Below are 16,181 nucleotides of genomic sequence, written 5' to 3'. Positions count from 1 at the left end.
ATAAACTTTAAAAAAAAATGATCAATGGGTCCAACTTGCAATCTTTCCTTCGTAAAAGCGTGCCCTGGACTTGGGCAACCTATTCTGACTCACAGCTGGGGCCTCAGACAAAACTGCCCACTACTCTACACCAATAATGAATTCTAGGACCTCACCATCCATCCCTGCCCTCTCTTCTCACAAGAACAAATTTAATCCGATACAATGAAACTAAAGCTTAGCCTTGACCCTTTGTAGCAGAAAGTAGCATCATTCTCTTCTGCACAACAGATGGTAAAGAGCCAAACATCCTGGACTGCGTTCAGGCACTAACACACATGTTGAATCAGCCTGTATACTATTCAAAGTATTCAGACAGGTTGTGAAGAGTTGCACTGGCACAATACTCAACTGTATTTAGCCTGTATGCAAACTGCCCTCAGGAATTACATCTTCAAATGTGAGTGAGGACCTAAAATGACAGATCTCCATGGGAGGGAAATACAATCACAAAACTGTAGCCATCGCCTGCCAAGTAGAAAATAAGCTTAAATGGAAGTTCACCTCAGAGATTTCCGCTATCATCAAACAAGACTTTTTCCCTTTTAGGACAGGATTGAAGTACCAGAGAAAGATTGTCAAAGTGGACAGATTGACAGCTGTGTGGCAACAGTGACTCAAATGGAGAAATCAGGATGACCCAATCGCAAAACAAATCTGAAGGACATTAAAAATAAACACCAGATTCAAAGTGACAGCTGGGAAAGATTTAACAAAACTTGGTAAAAGATAAAGAAATCCAAAAGATGTAGAAGCTGGTCACTGTGAGGGGGCCAGAACAGAAAGTCTCAAAAGCAAGACAGACCTCTTCCAGTAAAGCCATGGAAACCAAAAATTCTCAGGACATAGACAAAGCTCACCCACATCTACCCTTGCAACCCAAATTGGACCAGTTATCCTGGCAACTAAGTCAGTTGCTGGGTTAGGGTCACATCTAGGTCAAATTGGATGGAGCCACCAGGCTATTTCTTAACAGTTGTGTTTATTTTGGAGTTTGGTAGAGAGTTTAAGTGGGTGGAGATGCCACAGCGGAACATTTTATCCTCAAGAGCCACACAACTCTGCCACCATCTCCCTTGACACTGAGGGCAGAATCTTCCCTTCCCGTCCACCATGGGAATCATAGCAGGTGGGACACAGACCATGCAAAGGTCCGTAGACTTCAGGTGAGGTTTTCCAGCCTTGGGGTGAGCGTGGCTGGAAAATCCCGGTCTAACACTCAAGATTCAGGAAACCCATGCCCTGTTGGTATACCCTGCGCGCACAGTATTGTCCTCCTTCCCTCTCTGCCCTTTGTGCAACACCTCTGTGCGTCTCAGGACCAATGGCCTTATATGCTTTGGACGCAGCTGCTTCTCATCAATTCCAAGTAGCTGAATCTGGGACGGCAGCGTCAAATTATGAGGTACAGGTCGGCCATATCATGTAGCTGTGCTGCTGAATTCACCTTGCCAGTCTTCAGGTCACTGAAACACATTGGCACTGTACCCACATCCTGATAACAATACTGTGGCTGCTCACCTCAGGGCCGCCAGCCATGCCCACGTCACCTGATTGATTAGCCTCTTCCTGCAGCTCTCTGAGAAGAATACATTCTACTGATCCGTCACCATCTTGAGGAGAGCTTTGAGGGAGACAGCTGAGAACTGTGGGGCCACCATTGCTTGGTAATCCGCCCTGGTGCTGGCTCGCTGCTCTCGTCTTAAAGTCAACATCCTGATATTACTTTGCTCCTGTAAATGGTGGCTGCGGGTAGTCCTAGAAACGGACTCTGCCTCATCAAGCTCCCCCCTCCTCTATGTTCCTATTTGGTCAGCAAACGTGTCATTGAGTAACTAATTGGCTATCTCATTGAGAATCATTCTGATAGTCATCTGTCGATCTAGCGTGTTGTTGGGATCCAAAAACGGTGCTAGATGTCAGGTTCCCAACCCTGTAAGGAAACCTCTGCCCTATCAGTCTGTTTACATCCATCCACTGCACACAATCCCAAATTTAAACTTGTTTTTTCCCTACAAGACTCCAACACATATCAATGTCTCCTAGCTCTGTGCTCAGTTCTCCTTAAACCACCTCTAAGAATCCCTTCATCCTTATTTATTGCCTCTTCACAGCACTAAGAGGACCCCTGGCCAAAATCACAAATTGTTGCCTTGGTAATGTAACTACAAAGTGTTAAACCTCCAGTGCAGTACTTGATGCCGAGTTGATACATTCATCTCCAATGCTGTGTCCAGTTCATTCAGAATACCTTTGCTTGTCTCCATGTCTGCTTTACTACACACAGATAAACACCAGCAATAGCTTCTCTCTGGTTCTGTTTGCCCTTCTGACCTCAGCATGTCTGAAGGCCCTAACTATCTTCTACATCTATATGATGCCCTCACAGAATCCATACAATCCCCACACTGCATAAGGAGGCCATTTGCCCCACTGAGTCTGCACTGACCACAATCTCATGCAGGCCCTATCCCCATAACCCCATGCATTCACCCATGCATACAAGCCCATACTATTCCCACTAACACTAAGGAGCAATGTAACAGGGCCAATCCACCTAACCTGCACATCTTTGAACTGTGGGAGGAAACCAGAGCACCCAAGGAAACCTGCACAAGACACAGGGAGAATGTACAAACCCCACACAGACAGTGACCCAAGCCAGGAATCAAACCCAGGTCCCTGGCGCTGTGAGGCAGCAGTGCTAACCACTGTGCCATAGTGCCACTCCCGTCCTCACAGTGTTATTATCCACAAATCTGTCTGATATCAAGTCATGAATCAAATATCCCCCCCAACTGAGTACCAGAAGCAGTAAAGTCATCATTTTTGACCATAAACTGAAAACCGTGGGGTCAATTTCCAGGTAGAGAAATTGATTCAGTTGATCAAACTGAATCAGACCATACAAACTCTTGGGTTTACAATGTAGAGAAAACTCTAACATTGCCCGTCTCCAATCCACTGTCACACCCACTGCTATATAATGCTTCATTCATGCTTCTGTCATAGCTAAAAATTGAATTTTTCCATCATCCCTCTTGCCAGCCTTCACTTTCTATACGCTCCTATCTTTTCAAACCTCAAGTTGTCATGCACTGGATCTCCTTTACCCTTCGCTTCCATTCTTATTGGCCTACTGGATTTGTTGCCAAATGCACCAAATTTAAAATCCTCATCCTCAAATCGCTATGCATCCTTAACTCATTATACCTCTGCAACCTCGTTGAGTCTAAGATCCCCTTCCATACTCCTCAGTTCTCTGGCCTTCTGCCTCACTGGCAGAGCCTTCAGTTTTCTCAGCTGCAATCTCTGAAATGCCTTACCCCCTAAATTTTCGCACCATTTCCCTTCTTACTGCACCTTCATAAACCTTCCTGAAATCCATTTATCCAACTTTGGTCACCTATCCAAATGCGCACAACACCATTACTTCTATTTCTTACCCCCCTTGATTTCTTGGGATGTTTTTGATATTGAATATAGTACATCAATAATAAATTGTTATCAAATCAGATTGAATATAAAACAAGCTCAAATTTATCACTGTCCATTCATTTTCATATTTCTTCTCATTCATATCCATTTTTCAGCAAACAGAATATTAAATTTCTGTTTTAGAATCACAGAATCAATACAGTGCAGAAGGAGGCCATTTGGCCCATCGAGCCTGCACCGATACAAATCACACCCAGCCCAATCCCCATGACCCCACATATTTACTGGCACTGGTTCTAATCACAGTCTCAAACTGCCATTTAAATTTATTCATCGTTAGAGCAGAGCTAGGGATTAGCAATTGCCTGTCAGCTGCAATAACTTCCCATCTTCACACAAGCTGAGTGCATGAAATAGTTATATCATGAAACTGCCAAAAGTAAACTGTACAGACTTGAGCACATCCCATCCACAATGCCTAGTCCAGTTCAGACTAGGGCCATCCCATCAACAATTCCTCCCAGCAATTAATGGACCTTGGGCTTGTCCTTCAAATTTTATGTCTCACTCGTGGTGATTCCCGCCACAGGTGGGATCGGAAAATCCTGGCCTAGGAATTAGGCATAACAGAGAACAAGAGGAGACAGGAAGAATTAAACAAACGTAGACAAATATTAAAAATCTGATAGTTGGAGAAAGAGAGAAGGGTATGCATAGATCATAGAATTCTACAGTGCAGGAGGCCAATCTGCGCATCAAGTCTGCACTGATCACAATCCCACCCAGACCCTATCCCCATAACATCAAGCATTCACTCTAGGAGTATTCCTGATACTAAGGGGCAATTTAGCATGACCAATCCACCTAACCCGCACATCTTTGACCTGTGGGAGAAAACTGGAGCACCCAGAGGAAACCCATGCAAATACAGGGAGAATGTGCAAACTCCACACAGGCAATGACCCAAGCCAGAAATCAAACCCATATCCCTGGCGCTGTGAGGCAGCAGAGCTAACCACTGTGCCACCATGCTGCCCAATCATGCTTACTGAATTCCAATAGCACACTTTGTGGGAATTTTTTGGAATTAATTTATAGATTTGTGGAATTGTTTTATGGTTTGCTTACATTTTCACCTAAATCTGGAAATTACAAAAAGGAGTACCTGGTCGTATTCAAACTATCAAACAAAAATTACAGAAGTTGCCTTAACTTTGACCTGGTCTCCTTTAGTTCTCTAAAAGAGACTTTATTTCTCTAAAAGATAACGTCATTACCGTCACATGAAACTCCATTCACTCGGACCATGAAATTTCCTGAAGCAGTGCAATCTTCTTTTGGGTCACTGCTTTGTTCCTTGAGCGAAGTAGTCTCCATCTCTAAACACGGGAACAAACATCAATAATCAGAACAACAGAATGGTAGCATATGCTCAAAGTACGAGAAAACTCAAACAAACACAAAGCAAGCACAAGATTGCAAATCTTTTGATTTAAGATTATCTTTCAAACTGCATTTTTGCTTGATTTAAAAACACGAGGTAAATTTAGCAATGCTGCACTATTGATGTGCAAGTTTCCAAGCACAGTTGCAGAGATAGGTGTCATGCCTAGCTCCAGCATCTCCTATTCTCAACTCCAAATTATTTTTTTATCTCAGCAGAGCAGCCAGCATAATTAAGGACCCCACACACCTGGACATTCTCTCTTCCACTTTCTTCCTTCGGGAAAAAGATACAAAAGTCTGAGGTCGTGAACTAACCGACTCAAGAATAGCTTCAGACTTCTGAATGGACTTACTTTGCATTAAATTGATCTTTCGCTACACCCTAGCTATGACAGTAACACTACATTCTGCACTCTCTTGTTTCCTTCTCTATGAATGGTATGTTTTGTCTGTATAGCACGCAAAAGACAATACTTTTCACTGTATGTTAATACATGTGACAAAAATAAATCAAATCAAACTAATTCATGTATTTTAAAACTGCACACAAAAGAATAAAATATGGCCGCCTAAGAATCACTTGATTTCTATTGGTTAAAACCACTCTCCTGCCTCAAGAGGTAAATAGAAAGAACATTCCAGAAAGATCTAGATCACTGCCCTTTCTGCAACCAATCCAAAATCAAACTGAATGAGGCATTTAAAAACAAGGACAGTAACTGTCGCAAACTTTCAAGGTGTTAAATCATAAAGAGGATGTCAGAATCAATATGACATCACAATTATTTGGAAAAGAACTTGGGCTGATGGAAGGTCACATGATAAGGCAGCCATTTTAAAAAATCAGCACAGACTGCAGGCAGTTCAACCAGAAGCCAAACTAACTGCACATATTTAGGCAGCCAAGGTAACTAACAGAAATACTTTGTAAGCGGGATTTGCCAAGGGGAAATGGACTTCCACAAACCTTTTCCCACTTGGCGTTCACCTGAGAACCAACCTCCTGGAAATCTGACAACAAGAAACTCCACAGCCTGCTAAGAATCCTCCGTTCTACAAAATCCTCATTTCAACTTTAAAGCATCAACTTCCTTCAGAAGCCAGGCTTGTCCCACCAGAGATTGTGAATCAGCGACTGAGTTCACCATGATTTGTGAAGATTACAATCTTTACCTGTAACCAGTCTCAATGCACGGGTGTGCCCCTGTGGGAATGATGGTGAGACAGTGTGTTTTAAATCTGGGATAAGTCTCTGAGAATAAATGACTCATAAAAGCTTGCTGATGAATTATCTAATAGTGATGCACACTCAAAGGGCTAAGGACAGGTACAAATCATTCTGATCATGGGTGGAAATGGAACACAAAAAGTCTCTCCGTGTCACAGGGCTACATAACTGGAACATTGCTTAACCATGCTGACATTTTCTCTAGAAAAGCACTTACGAATGCAAGTTCTAGCTGTTACTCTGCCCTAGGCTTATTGCAGAGTTACTTTGCAATGGTAGTCATATGAGGTGAACTTGCACTAAACAGTTAGTCAGACATAAAGGCCTCACTATAAGAAGGATGTGGGAGCATTGGAGAGAGCGCAGAGGAGATTTACCAGGATGCTGCCTGGTTTGGAGGGTAGGTCTTATGAAGAAAGGTTGAGGGAGCTGGGGCTTTTCTCTTTAGAACAGAAGAGAAGGGCCTGTACTGTTCTATGTTCTATAAAGGCACTGAAACCAAATATATTTCACAAATATAGTCACGTTTGGTTAACAAAATGTTAACTGTAGGTGGGAGGTGAGGGAGAAAGGTGGAGGGTGGGAGGGAGAAAGGTGGAGGGTGGGAGGGAGAAAGGTGGAGGGTGGGAGGGGGAAAGAGGGGTGGAAAGAGGGGGACAGAGGGGAGAAGGAGGAGGAAAGAAGGGAAAGAGAGGGGGGATGAACTGGGAGAAAGAGGGGGGAGGAAAGGGGATGGAGAGGGAGGGGAAGAGGGCGAGGGAGGAGCAGGGAGGGAGGAAGGGGAGGGGAGGAGGGAGAAGGATGGAGGGAGGAGAAAGGGAGGGAGGAATGGAGAGAGAGGGAGGAAGGAGAGACGGAAGGAGGAAGGGGGGAGAGGAGGGAAGGTGAGAGGGAGGGAAGGGAGAGGTGAGAGGGAGGGAAGGGGGAGGTGAGAGGGAGGGAAGGGGGAGGTGAGAGGGAGGGAAGGGGGAGGTGAGAGGGAGGGAAGGGGGAGGTGAGAGGGAGGGAAGGGGGAGGTGAGAGGGAGGGAAGGGGGAGGTGAGAGGGAGGGAAGGGGGAGGTGAGAGGGAGGGAAGAGAGAGGTAGGGAGGAGAGAGTGAGGGAGAGAGAGGGGGAGAGAAAGAAAGAGGGAGAGAGGAGGGAGGAAAGGAGGGTGGGTGGGAGGGAGGGAGGGAGGGAGGGAGGAGAGAGGGAGGGAATGAGGAGAGAGGCAGGGAGGGACAAGAAGGGAGGGAGCAAGGGAGCGAGGGGAGGAGAGAAAGAGGAAGCAGAGAGGGAAGGCGAGGGGGGAATGAGAGATCAGGGAGGGGAGGGAAAGGGGGGGGGAGGGAAAGAGGGAGGGGAGGGAAAGAGGGAGGGGAGGGAGGGAGGGGGAGGGAAAGAGGGAGGGGAGGGAGGGAGGGGGAGGGAAAGAGGGAGGGGAGGGAGGGAGGGGGAGGGAAAGAGGGAGGGGAGGGAGGGAGGGGGAGGGAAAGAGGGAGGGGAGGGAGGGAGGGGGAGGGAAAGAGGGAGGGGAGGGAGGGAGGGGGAGGGAAAGAGGGAGGGGAGGGAGGGAGGGGGAGGGAAAGAGGGAGGGGAGGGAGGGAGGGGGAGGGAAAGAGGGAGGGGAGGGAAAGAGGGAGAGGAGGGAGGGGAGGGAAAGAGGGAGGGAGGGAGGGGAGGGAAAGAGGGAGGGAGGGAGGGGAGGGAAAGAGGGAGGGGAGGGAGGGAGGGGAGGGAAAGAGGGAGGGAGGGGAGGGGAAGAGGGAGGGAGGGAGGGGAGGGGAAGAGGGAGGGAGGGAGGGGAGGGAAAGAGGGAGGGAGGGAGGGGAGGGAAAGACGGAGGGAGGGAGGGGAGGGAAAGAGGAAGGGAGGGAGGGGAGGGAAAGAGGAAGGGAGGGAGGGGAGGAGGGAGGGAAAGAGGGAGGGAGGGGAGGGAAAGAGGGAGGGGAGGGAGGGAGGGAGGGGAGGGAAAGAGGGAGGGAGGGAGGGGAGGGAAAGAGAGAGGGAGGGAGGGAGGGGAGAGAGAGAGGGAGGGAGGGAGGGGAGGGAAAGAGGGAGGGAGGGGAGGGAAAGAGGGAGGGAGGGAGGGGAGGGAAAGAGGGAGGGAGGGAGGGGAGGGAAAGAGGAAGGGAGGGAGGGGAGGGAAGGAGGGAGGGGAGGGAAAGAGGGAGGGAGGGAGGGGAGGGAAAGAGGGAGGGAGGGAGGGGAGGGAAAGAGGGAGGGAGGGAGGGGAGGGAAAGAGGGAGGGAGGGAGGGAGGGGAGGGAAAGAGGGAGGGGAGGGAGGGGAAGAGGGAGGGAGGGGAGGGGAGGGAAAGAGGGAGGGAGGGGAGAGAAAGAGGGAGGGAGGGGAAGGAAAGAGGGAGGGAGGGAGGGAGGGGAGGGAAGGGAAAGAGGGAGGGCGGGGAGGGAAAGAGGGAGGGAGGGGAGGGGAGGGAAAGAGGGAGGGCGGGGAGGGAAAGAGGGAGGGAGGGGAGGGGAGGGAAAGAGGGAGGGAGGGGAAGGAACGAGGGAGGGAGGGAGGGGAGAGAAAGAGGGAGGGAGGGGAGGGAAAGAGGGAGGGAGGGGAGGGAGAGGAGGGAAAGAGGGAGGGAGGGGAGGGAGGGGAGGGAAAGGGGGAGGGAGGGGAGGGAGGGGAGGGAAAGAGGGAGGGAGGGGAGGATGGAAGGGGGAAGGGGGGGATGGAAGGGGGGAGGGGGGGATGGAAGGAGGGAGGGAAGGAGTGTGGCGGGGGGGGGCAGGGGGGGAGGTGTTGCCGTAAAAGTTTATTTTGAAATCTTATCGTGCTATTACTCTTAAACTGATTACTTGGGAATTTTAATTTTGCTTCAAAGTCTATCAGTATCCACAGGGATCATAATAGGCCCAAACAATAAATCAACAACTTGAGCAAATTTAAATAGATAGAAAAATAAAGAAAAAAGAAAATTAGAAAGGAACAGCTAGAAAACAAATAAATGATCTTCAAAAGTAATTTGAAGAATTTACAAATTTACCACCTGCAAGACAGAGATGTCAGAGTTTCCAATTCTTCCCTTTCAGAGCCAGTGAGGTCAAGTGGCTCTGCAGGAAAATAAATTGCATTACTCAAAAGTTCTTCACATCATCAAACCCAACAGTAATTTTATGTGGCAATTTTAATAAATTTTAACAATATAAATGTAGTAATTCTTGAAACTCTCAGACAATTTGACAATGACTCCCTTTCTCCTGAGCCTATAACATTGGAGAGTGAATAGAGCAGCAATTAATTAACTCTCAATGCATGGGGACTTGCTGTATTCCTTGCTACAAATAACATTGTGCATTAAACTTCCTATATTTTCCCAGTAAATTCTTGGCCAGTGAATTTGGACTTATTATTTGAACAAGCTCTTTGAAACAGAAACTGAAGATCGAAGATCTGATAAGGTCGAGCTGGGAGTTGGTAAATAATGTTACATTGATACATATTATGGTAACTGGGATTTGGTGCAACAAAATACAACACCCTCCACATTTCTGTAACAGAGAAGCCAAGAAAAAAATTAAAACAGGGCTACAGAGAAAAATATTGGGAGGAGGATAAATAATGTTAAAAAGACAAGCATAAAAGCTCTGTGACTTAATGTGCAGAGCATTTGCAATAAAGTCGATGAACCAATCGCGCAGATAAATGTAAACAGGTATGATATAATTGGGATTATGGAGACATGACTGCAGGGTTACCAAGCATGGGAATCAAATATCCCAGAGTATTCAATATATAGAAAGGACAGGTATAAAGGAAAAGGTGGTGGAGTGGGACGGCTGGTTAAAGAAGAAATTAACTCAATAGTGAGAAAGGGTATTAGTTCCAACAACTTGGAGTCTGTATGAGTAGAGTTGAGAAATACCAAGGGGCAAAACACATTCGTGGGTGTCATATATAGACCCCGTGGTGGTGTTGGGAATGGCATTAAACATGAAATTAGAGATTCTTGTGATAAGGGAATATCGGTGATCACGGGTGATTTTAATCTGCACGTAGATTGGGCAAATCAAATTAAATTAGCCACAATGCCATAGAGGAGGAATTCCTGGAGTGTACCCCGAATGGTTTTGTTGAACAATGTGTGGAGGAACCAATTCGAGAGCAGGCTATCTTAGACTGGGTACAGTGTAATGAGAAGGGAATCATTGCCAATCTAGCTGTATGACAGCCCTTGAGGATGAGTGACCATAACATGATAGAACTTTTATATCAAGATGGAGCGTGAAGTAGTTAATTTGGAGACTAGGGTGCTAAATCTTAATAAAGGAAACTATGAGGATATGAGACGCGAGTTGGCCTTGACAGATTGGGGACAGTTACTTAAAGGGATGACACTGGATAGGCAATGGCAAACATTCAACGAATGGGGGAATGGCAGCAACTGTTTATTCCTGTCTGGCATAAAAGCAAAATGGGTAAGATGGTCAATCCATGGTTTACAAAAGAAATTAGAGAGAGTATACGATCTAAGGAAGAAGCATACAGATTGGCCAAGAAAAATAACAGGTCTGAGGATTGGGAGCAGTTTAGAATTTGGCAAAGGACAAGAGGATTGATTAAGAATGGGAAAATGCAGTACGAAAGTAAACTTGCAGGAAACATAAATTCTGACACGAAGGGCCCGATTTTACCATTGTGTTGAGCCCACTTTCGGGCCCTATAGAATGATAAAGTCAGGCATGAGGTGAACAGCACGATCCGCACACACGTCTGCTCACATTTCCCCTTTACCAAGACCCAAAAGTGAATGTGATTGGGACCGCGCCTAAAATGGACACAACATCAATTTAAATGTATTTGCATGCATTTAAATTGACTTAAGGGGCTGGACGGCCAATCTTTCCTGCATTTCCCCCTTTACCATCACATTTGCCCGTCCAGGTTCGGCGTGAAACAGACACGCTCAGAAAAAGTCTGTTTCTAGCGCTCCAGCTTCTGAAGAGGTACATTCACAGCTTCCGGTGGCTCTCTAACTCAGATCAGTAGTTGGAGGTGGGGCAGTGGGGGGGGATGGACAGATCATTCTCTGATGGGGATGGGGGTGGGAGAAGGACAGAGGCCAGATTGTTCTCTGGTGGGGTGGGAGGGAGGCAGGCCAGATCTTTACCTGGTTGGTGGGGAGGAGGAAGAGGGCCAGACCGTTCTCTAGTGGTAGTGGTAGTGGTGGTGGTGGGGGGTGGGGGGGGGGGGGTGGCGTGGAGGATGGGGTGAGGCAGATGGGTCTCTGGCAGGAGGGTGAGGTACAGGAGGGGTCTGCTGCCACTCCACGGGCAATCGGTGAGGCAGTGGGTCGCGATTAGTCTGGGTAGCGGGGGGGATGGGTGGATAAGCAGGCCAGTTATGTTGTGGGGGTGGGGCGATATCTGTGGGAGAGCCATCACTCCTACTACTTTATCCGCATTTTGCAGCCCAGAAGCGATGTGGCAGGGGAGCACTTTTCAAATTCTTTTTTACTGCGCATGCTCCAGTGAAGGCTCTGATCGAAGCAGCCACATTTTGGGCACAATAAGCCATGCCACAGCCCTATTCAGATTTGTGGCTTTTTTTTCAGGCTGAGTTTACAAGTCAAATCAGGATCACACCCAGATTCTGCACTTGGAATCAAAATAGTAAAAGCTCACAACCTTTTTTTTACTTCGACCCCATTGATGTAGGCAGGGGTATGTTCTCTTTACACTTCCTGAAGTCAATGACAATCTCCTTTGTTTTACTGACGTTGGGGGAGAGATTATTGTTGCTGCACCAGTTCACCAGATTCTCTATCTCATTGCTGTACTCTGTCTCGTCATTATTTGAGATCTGACCCACCATGGTGGTGTCATCTGCAAACTTGAAAATCGGTATAACAATACCTAGTAATGATTTGAATGAGGGAACAAAATGTAACATCTCAAAGTTTGCAGATAATACCAAGTTGGTGTGTGACGAGGATGCAGAGATCCTACAGAATAATCTGGACGTTGGCTGAGTGGGCAAATCAATGACAGATGCAGTATAATTTGGATAAATATGAGGTTATTCACTTTGGAAGCAAAAGCAAGAAGGCAGGTTACTACTAAATGGCTGTAAATTGGGAGACAGAAGTTTGCAGCGTGACCTGGGTGTCCTTGTACACCAGTCACTGAAGGTAAGCATGCAGGTGCAGCAGGCGATAAAGAAGGTAAATGGCATGTTGGCCTTCACTGCAGGAGGTTTCGAGTACAGGATATACAGGGCCTTGGTGAGGCCACACCTGAAGCATTGTGTGCAGTTTTCATCTTATTTTCTGAGGAAGGATGTTCTTGCTCTTGAGCGAGTGCAGCGAAGGTTTACCAGGCTGACTCCAGGGATGTCAGGACTGACGTACAAGGAGAGATTGACTAGATTAGGATTGTTTTTGCTGGAGTTCAGAAGAATCGGGGGGATCTCTTAGAGACTTATAAAATTCTAACAGGGCTAGACAGGGTAGCTGCAGGAAGGATGTTGCCAATGGTGGCGGAGTCCAGAATCACGGGTCACAGTCTGAGGATTCAGGGTGGACCATTTAGGAAGGAGGTGAAGAGATACTTCTTTATGCAAAGAGTGGTGGAGTCTGTGGAACTCATTACCACAGGAAGTAACTGATGCCGAAACATTGAATGTATTCACAAGGCGGCTGAATATAGCACTTGGGGTGAATGGGAATCAAAGGTTATGGGGAAAAATCAGGATTAGGTTATTGAGTAAGATGATCGGCCATGATCGTAATGTATGGTGAAGCAAGCTCGAAGGACCGAGTGGCCTCCTCCTGCTCTTATCTTCTATAGAGACTTTGGCAGAAGAGATTCTTAAATTACAGGATTGCTTCAAAATTAGACAAAAGGACAAGAACAAGAGAATACACAACTTTATTCAGTAGGTCTGATTGCCAATGGAATCGTAGAAATGCCTACACTACAGAATGAGACCATTCGGCCCTGCACCAACAACAATCCAACCAAGGTTCTATCCCGTTAACCCACATATTTACCCTGTTATTCTCCCTGACACTAAGGGACAATTAAGTATAACCAATCCACCTAACTTGCACATTTTTGGAGCGTGGGAGGAAACTGGAGCACCCGGAGGAAACCCACGCACAGGGAAAATATGCAAACTCTACAGAGAGTCATCCAAGGCCGGACTTGAACGGAGGTCTCTGACGTTGTGAGGCAGTAGCGCTAACCACTGTGCCACCATGCTGCCCAAATATTATTATACAATAAATATATACTATTGCAAGGCACAGAATAAACAAATTTTCAGATAAAATTTGACACAGTTCTATAATCACTTGATACATATTTCAATCGAAGGACCAAAGTTTTAGAAGACGAATATGTCCAACAGCCTGCAGAACTGGTTGATCTTTTATAAACAAATTACACGAATTAGCTGAAAGCTCTGACTACAGTGACCTTAAGCCTGAACTCATAAGGGCCAGAATTATTGTCGCAGTTGCTGATGATGTCTTTTCAGACATTCCACAGGCCAAGCAAGATTGGAAAGGCCATCCAAATAGTCATACAGTCTGAAATCGACCAATCTATTTTGTGTGGTAACAGCAGCCTTGGGTACAGAGCAACCCCAACTGTAGAGTTCGTGAAAAAACAAAGGGGTAGAGAGACACCAGGCCAAAGAAGAAAATATCTAAACTGACCACACAACAGTGGGTAACTAGGTCAGCTCTGTAGAGCCAAACAAACTCATGGGCAGGAGCAATGTCCTGCAATCTCAGTGCAGTGTTCAACGGCAACCAAGTGATGTAAAGCTACAACACCCAGACACCTGGAGGGTCCCCAGGGATCCACAAGGTACCACACTAAGAAGAGACCTAAGCGTGATTTTTGGGTGAAGTCAAGGATTCTGAACTCTCTTTTTGGACTACAGACCAAACGGTCATCTCACCAACTTCAAACTGGGCATGGGAATCAGTGTATGGTCCTCTCAGAAAAGGGTGAGAGAACTTTGGCTATGAATAACACTTTATGGGCCTGGAGAAATGTGACTTCTGGTCATAGGCTTGACCCTAGAACCACTAAGGTGTGGTCACAAGCAGATATTCAAATTCATGTATGTCATCCGAAACCAATCCATTTCCCCTTTGGAGCAGAGATGTCTGTGTTGCCTTTAACATTCTTAAAATGGCAGAAGATATCAAGACAACTTCTGTCATTGATTATGCAGAACTGCAAATTCCCAAGAAGCCCATCATTAAAGGGACTCTCGACTAGGACCTAAGCCCCGAATGGTTTTCCCTTTTCACAAAGCTGATTTGTCCAATTGCTTTGCAGGCGGCAGTAGCTCCTCTTTGGTCAGACCAGCCAAACCTTCAATTAATCACCGTTGCACCTCAGGGAGAAAGCATACAGCAAAATAACCAGTAACAGAAAAATGAATCCCAACTCCAGGCTCCGACAGTTGCTGTCACACTCTACCATGGCACAGACACTTTATCCTCCAGCCAGCAGAAAGCTGCAAGGTGCAGCGGCAGCAAGAAAACAGTGACCATCAACTTGTCAGAGCATACCTGAGTGAGGCAGAGAAATACAGAAGGATGCTGTTGTGATAAAAGCAAAGTTGCAAGGTGAACTCACTGATAAGGTCTCCTTACCTGAGAAAGGATACACTTGCCATTGAGGGAACGCAGTAAAGGTTCATTCCTGGGGATGGACTGTTGTAGGAGAAGAGGTTTGATCAACAAGGCCTGTATTCAATGGTGTTTAAAAGAACAAGAGGCAGTCTCATTGAAACCTAAAATTCTGACAGGACTGGACAGACTGGATGCAGAAATGTTGTTTCTTGTGGCTGGAGTGGGAGGGGGTCTACAATAAGAGGTCTCAGGATGCAGCATAGGCATTTAGAATTGAGATGGGGAGAAACTTCTTCGCTCAGAAGATGGTGAACCCATGGAATTCTCTACCACAGAAGGCTGTTGAGACCAAGTCACTGAATATATTTAAAAAGGAAATAGATAGATTGGATAGATAAAGATGGGGCATGGGGAGTGTATGGGAGTTTGACATTGAGTCAGAGGATCAGTCATATTGAACGGCAGTGCAGGCTGGAAGGGTTGAATAACCTACCCCTCCTCTGTTTCTACAAGGAACATCCAACAACATGGAAAGGCACCCTCAACTCCCACAAAGATTGCAGTAGAGCACAAAATATGACCAGAACAAGATCTGAAAGAATTGTCATGCCTCCAGACTTTCTAAATTAATAAAATAAGAGACTGGAGTTGGATGTTGGAGAAGGGGTGGCATTTGAGTACCGTGAGTAAAGACTTGGGCGAGGTGTAGTATAAGAGCATCTGGCATAGCAAGGTCAATGTGGAACTGGGAAACAGTACCATCCTCAGTGTGATATAAAGGGACATGTCCTGTGATTAGAGTCAGCTGTGGATTGGACAAAGGCCTGTGTAGAAGCAAGCATGGAGTTAGTGCATATGTAGATATGTGTAAAGTTTATACATGTGTCACAAGTAGGCTTACATTAACACTGCAATTAATTTATTATGAAATCCCCTATTCGCCACACTCCAGCGCCTGTTCGGGTACACTGAGGGAGAATTTAGCATGGCCAATGCTCCTAATCAGTGCAACTTTTGGACTGTGGGAGGAAACTGGTGCACCCAGAGGAAACCCATGAAGACACAGGGAGAATATGCAGATTCCACACAGGCAGTGACTCAAGCCGGGAATTGGATCCAGATCCCTAGCGCTGTTAGGCACTGTGCCACCATGCCACCAATAACGTATGCATTATCAACAATATAAAACTCAAGTCCTCTTCATGGGCCTTAATGAAGAGATGACAATTTATACATCTCAGACTGTTAACTGCCCTGGACGTACTGATAAGACTGGAGGCCTGACTGTTGACATTAATCCTTTTGTGCTGCAATGCAATTTAAAAAAAGTATAGCGACAACTACCGAAGTTCAGCAGTTTTGTCCAGGGATAGGGTTTCTTGGTAGATCGGAGCTGCCTGGAATCAGTTTGGGGAATGTTACTGCAACTTGCTACATGTCCGAGCTC

At 46.4% G+C, this 16,181-nt stretch overlaps 1 protein-coding gene across 3 annotated transcripts in view; it reads right to left on the bottom strand.

Annotated features, from left to right (window-relative positions):
- LOC145343186 (uncharacterized) overlaps nucleotides 1-16,181 on the bottom strand; it is a 143,144-nt gene that overhangs the window by 125,483 nt on the left and 1,480 nt on the right. For 2 of the 3 annotated variants that reach the window (XR_013886690.1, XM_080189200.1), the window contains exons 2-3: nucleotides 9,131-9,194; nucleotides 4,755-4,856 (exon numbers count right to left, since the gene is read on the bottom strand). Coding sequence is in view for 2 of the 3 variants with exons in the window: in XM_080189200.1 (XP_080045326.1) it covers nucleotides 4,755-4,854 (100 nt within the window). In the remaining variant the exon portion in view is untranslated. The remainder of the gene's footprint in view (nucleotides 1-4,754; nucleotides 4,857-9,130; nucleotides 9,195-16,181) is intronic. The other variant, XM_080189201.1, reaches the window with a different exon arrangement.

Source organism: Carcharhinus amblyrhynchos, chromosome 5 (assembly GCF_965287045.1).
Source record: "Carcharhinus amblyrhynchos chromosome 5, sCarAmb.v2.hapA, whole genome shotgun sequence".
NCBI lineage: Eukaryota > Metazoa > Chordata > Chondrichthyes > Carcharhiniformes > Carcharhinidae > Carcharhinus > Carcharhinus amblyrhynchos.
Note: the sequence above shows the minus strand (reverse complement) of the source record. Positions and strands in the feature narration are given on the sequence as shown.